The following is a 5,198-nucleotide window of genomic DNA, read 5'->3' on the forward strand; positions in this document are numbered from 1 at the left end:
CACACCTGGCCCTGCATGCATCCCACAGACTGCACATGCACTTGAACAAGCAGGCTAAGTGTATGTATTTTGTGTTTTTCTTGTGATTCCTTTTAGGCCCCATTGTTGTGTTAGTGCTGAAGTCGGACCCCCCTCTTTCGGGCCTAATAGGAGCCCTTATTCCTCCTCCTTGGAACTTCAAATTTACTGTGCTGAATAACAAATGGCACAGTGTGTGAAGCAAGTCCGGCAACAATGTAGGTCTAGCCGCAATTACATTGATTTACTCGGCACAATGTTCAGCTCGGGGGACTGAATAAAAAGAAGTGGGGTTTTAAACTTCTTTCATTGCGCCCTAATAAATTCCGTATATGCGCTTGCAAATTCGGACAAAAAAAATAAAAAATGGCTGGTAATTGAGAGTTGCGGTAAAAAAAGTTTTGTTTTCCCCCGTGATGTTAAACAATGGGCGAGGCGGACGTTCTTTACAAGGTGATAGGAGGGAAAAGTTCAGCTGCATCTATCACGGCACGCTGGACCTGCACGGATAGGAGGACCGGACATAAAGGTGTCAGCCATGGAGCGGGGAGGGTGTAAATCAGGAACGGCGGAACGGGCCAAGGAATGGCCAAACGGTGCATCTGCCAGCCTCGCAAAACGCCTTGTTCTCCCAATGTCATGCAAGGACATGTCCCTTCCACATGACCCTGTGTGCCGGGAGACGCGGCCATTCAGCGCCCCGAATGCCGCCCGGCCTCCCTGTCGAAGGCGCCTTTCTGCGTGAACTCTCTGCCACCCCTTCTCCTCGCTCTCATTCTTCCTTCAGCTTCTGCTTCAGATATTGTACTTTGGAGTTCAATTTCCTCTGAGAAACTCTGCTTTAATTGTTCATTGCAATCTCTCTCTCTTTTTTTTGGCACCTACACTGCTGGAATGTGCTTAGCAAAGATGACCAGATCTGGGCTATTTGTAAAATGTATGATTCCCTGTCTAAATCTATTGCTGTATATTTCAATGAACAGACAGTATGTTTATGCATGAAAATATTATGACCTTATTACATGTATCAGCTATGTTATTTCATAACAGCAGCATGTGGAGTGAAGGCCATGGCTTTAATATTTCTCTCATCAGTTTAATTTATGGTTTACCCCACTGCTTCTTGTAGTTCAGGGATTTTACCCTTCATAACTCTCAGCTGTTTTTCCTTGAAACTACGTCAAAACATATTTCTTAAGCTTTCGGTTTTCAGTGAGAGTACAAAGTTGTTCTCAGTATTTTCTCAATTGAAAATCAACGGCATCATCAATTTTATGAACTGCCTCTCATTTGTTTGGTCACACACGGACTGTTGGATCAACAAATACGGTGGATTGCATGCTTGCATACTGTGAACACATTATTTATGTGTAAAACCGGCAAAGATTACTTGCTGTAAATTGTTCTTTCACAGCCTTATTTGTAATTTTAGTTTTCTGTAAATTGTATGTACAAGTATACAGTATTATTTTTCCACTGATGGAAACCATTGAGAGCTAGGATATGAAGGCCAATCCGGATAATCGGCCGCATCGCATCAGTATGATACCAAATTATATGGAGGAAACTATTGTGTGAAGTTGTAATGACTCATTGAGAAGGACAAAAGGGTCATCATGATTCAATTACAAGTTATTTCTTTGAAAACATTTTATTAAATAAAAAATTTACAGTAATATGTAACTTAAATAAGATGCATTAAGATACAAAATGCTACTTAACTACATTACAAATGTACACAACATTTACAGGTTGAAAAAGAAATGATAGATCCATTAATATGTAGTGCTTAAAGTTTTGTTTACAAAAATATTGTTGGGTTTATATAAATATCTATTGTACTCAACTATACACGTTAAAACTAAAATGTCAAACACAGTCAGTTGATCTAAAATAATTAAATAAGACTATTTACATATTTTCAAGCTAAAAAGTTTTCCTCAATTATCATTGTAGTTGCAGAATTTTGTGGGGAGGTTGTCCACTGGGTAAACAGTTGGACCAGTTTTCATAGTTGGCAGTCCATTCAACAGGGTCCAGTTGCAGCTAGTGATCACCTCTACTAGGAATATCTTAAGGAGGACTTTTGCGAATTCCTTGCCAACGCACATCCTTGAGCCTCCTCCGAAGGGGATGTAGTTAAACCTGGAGGAGTCTTCGGGAGATTTGCCCATGAATCGTTCTGGCTGAAATTCTTCCTTGTTGGGGAACACGTCTGCAACATCATGTGTGTCACATATGCTGTAAATGACATTCCAACCCTTCGGGATCTGGTAACCCTGCACAAAAAAAGCAAATTGCCAATTAAGGATTAGAAGCAACATGGTTTTGCATTTCTTTTCCACCATGTACGCACAATTCAAATGGGAGCTGTGCCATTGTGCTGTGCCATCTTATCAAAGACATGAGTAAAGAGCCATACACATTGGTTTATTGCAGTAGTAGGCAATGGAGGCTCTGTACCATTCCAAACACCATAAACATGTGCCTTTAACTTGAAAATGTGAAATTTTCATAACTGATCGTCTGGGGACTACCAGTTAATTTAACCAAGTGGCTAGACTTGATTTCAAGTTGCCTGTATTTGACAAAATGCTCAAAAGATGTTAATAATGGCAAGTGTACCTTGCAAGAGTTAAGAGTACAAAAATGTCATGTTCCTGAAGAGTTGGATATGCTTCCTGATTTAAACTTACGTCAATTTCGAATGTCTTCAGAGCCACGCGGAAGCCTCCAGGGACAGGGGGGTTAATCCGTAGCGTTTCTTTGATAACACACCCCGTGTACTTCAGTTGTTCCAGCAACTCTATATTGAGAGTTTTCTCCTGAGAACCCACGCCCATTAATCCCTTTGGGGAAAAAAAAATTATGTTTTCATACATTCCGACAGAGACATGGGTTCCATAACACCGGTATTTTTGAGTAGCCTGGTTATAATATTGTCTACTTTTCTTACCGTCTCCTGAAGCTCCTCTCTCACGCGCTGTATCACGTCCTGATTCAGACCAAGGAACATCACCAGAGAGGTGGCAGTGCTGGCCGTAGTCTCGTGACCGCCGAACAGCAATTCTGTCGCAGACTCTTTGAGCTCCTTCAAATAGCAGTAGAATTGTATTTTAGCATCAACAATATCAGTGGATGTTACATTACGTGGCTTAGAACTGTAAAATGCAAGCAGTTGCGCCATGGTAATTACCTGCATGTTGAGTGGTTCATCGCTTCGTCTGCAGTTTTCAATTAACAGCTGGAGCGCATCCTTGGGGTTTCTCTTGTCAACGCTGTCCTGGATCTTCTTTTGTATATTTTCTTCGATTTTTGAATGAATGAAATTGCGTGCTTTCAGACCCTGTGGGACAAACATTAGAGTCATGTTTATTTATAGAGAAATAATCACGGCACAATACGGAACAGTATGGTGCACACAAAGACGCGCTTGTGTCAAAGCATCAACTTGGATGTATAATCTTTTGACACATACCCGGTATAACCCACTGAATGGAACATCGATTGGGAGGGAGAACAGGTTCTTTCTCATCTCTTCAAATGCCTCCACTAATTCCTGCTCATCCGTCTTAATTTGTTCAGGGTCGAACCCGAGCAGAATCCTCATTGCAATGCGGAACATGAGCCGCTTCATCTCCGGATAAACCAGCACGCAGGGATCGCTTTGCATCCAGTCCTTCACCGCGCATCTCACCTCCTCGCGGATAACGGGGATGTAGTGTTCCAATGCTTCACGTGAGAAGGCTTTCATAAGTGCCTAAAAATATTAAGACGGTTTATCAAAACATTGCAAGACACTCCACCGTGGAACTCCCGAGACGGTAAACTGGTTCACAAAATGTAAACAACGATGCTAAGGCATGTCGAAACTTCGTGCAAAGGTAAAACACTAGCCAAATACTTTGGATAAACCTTCTGACCATGTTCACAGGGTACGAAAATAGCCTCTTTGAACTTACCCTTTTCTTGCTTTTGTGCTGTGCTCCGTGGAGATTGGAGACAGTGTCAGAGCCCAGAATTGTTCTCACGGACGCCGGCCAATGAACAGCGACAAGTTTATGTTCACCCAGCAGTATCTGCCTCACATTCTCGGCTCCCATTATTCTCACAGTGGGATTACCGAACAGATGAGTTTTATAAATAAATCCGTACTTCTGGCGCTTCATCCGAAGGAATTTCCTTCTCTGTAAAATAAAACAACATAATGTTTGTTTTTCTACTTCTACAATCTCTATCATGCGCGAATAATAGTAAAATTAGTCCATTTCAGTATAGCATAGTAGATGCAGCGGCAGACAACCCACATGAAGGATTACTTTTGTTGCACATGTATATTTCGGCACACTGAAAGGTCCATGCCTTACCTGCAGAACCAGCTGAAGTGTCTCGCCAAGGAACGGCAAGCCCATTGTACCTGGAGGCAGGGGAAGCTGGCAGCCCGGATCACGTCCACGAATCATGTATATTTGCCATAATTTAACTGCAACTAAAAACAGCAACACTGGAAGCACTAGGGTGCAGATACACGTTGCAACTAAGGTGTACAAACCCATTTTGATATTATACCCGAGGAATGCAATTTTAAGGTTACTAGCCACTTTTGTCAGCGATGACACAAGGGTTTGTGCTCTACTGGTAAGTCTCAAAGTTTATACGCCCTTTTATACTCTTTCCACAGGTCTCGGCCTCCTGTTACCTTGGTCAGATAAATTAGTTCACTCAAAGTTCATCTTTAATTGTGGTGTCATCTCGCTCCGCCCACAAGGGAGAAGCTACTCCAAACCCTTAACCATTTGTTATAAGCGCATTTTAATACTACCTCCCGTAGAAACTAGACAATCCTGGCATTTAACTTTGAAAAGGTGTTAATTCCCCAACACAATAGGAACCATCGAGGGTTCTTTGTTGCCAATATTCCGCAGTTTACACTCATTACTGTGGCCTGAGTGTTGTGTGTAATGCCCGGGGCGGGCTTAATTGAACGGCATTTGAAAGATTGAGCACGGTGTTGATACCTTAAAATACCTTTAAAAATCTAGGTATTATGTTATTACTTGATAAAAATGTGTTTGTAAGTATTCTTTCACCCCTACGCGTGCTATTTCACAAATAATAGGACATAACCTATATATACCAAAACCTTCATAACATCACATGACGCTATAGCTAGTTCAAAT

The 5,198-nt window shown here is 41.7% G+C and overlaps 1 protein-coding gene across 1 annotated transcript; it reads right to left on the reverse strand.

Annotated features, from left to right (window-relative positions):
- Positions 1 to 1,650: 1,650 nt before the first annotated feature.
- Positions 1,651 to 4,640, reverse strand: LOC133122462 (cytochrome P450 26A1). Its single transcript, XM_061232445.1, has 7 exons — positions 4,386 to 4,640; positions 3,981 to 4,205; positions 3,497 to 3,778; positions 3,215 to 3,364; positions 2,975 to 3,109; positions 2,715 to 2,867; positions 1,651 to 2,297 (listed from the first exon to the last, which is right to left on the reverse strand). The coding sequence occupies exons 1-7, from the start codon at positions 4,572 to 4,574 to the stop codon at positions 1,959 to 1,961; spliced, it is 1,473 nt and encodes a 490-aa protein (XP_061088429.1). The 5' UTR covers positions 4,575 to 4,640; the 3' UTR covers positions 1,651 to 1,958.
- Positions 4,641 to 5,198: the final 558 nt, after the last annotated feature.

The sequence above is a fragment of the Conger conger genome, chromosome 2, assembly GCF_963514075.1.
Source record: "Conger conger chromosome 2, fConCon1.1, whole genome shotgun sequence".
Taxonomy (NCBI): domain Eukaryota; kingdom Metazoa; phylum Chordata; class Actinopteri; order Anguilliformes; family Congridae; genus Conger; species Conger conger.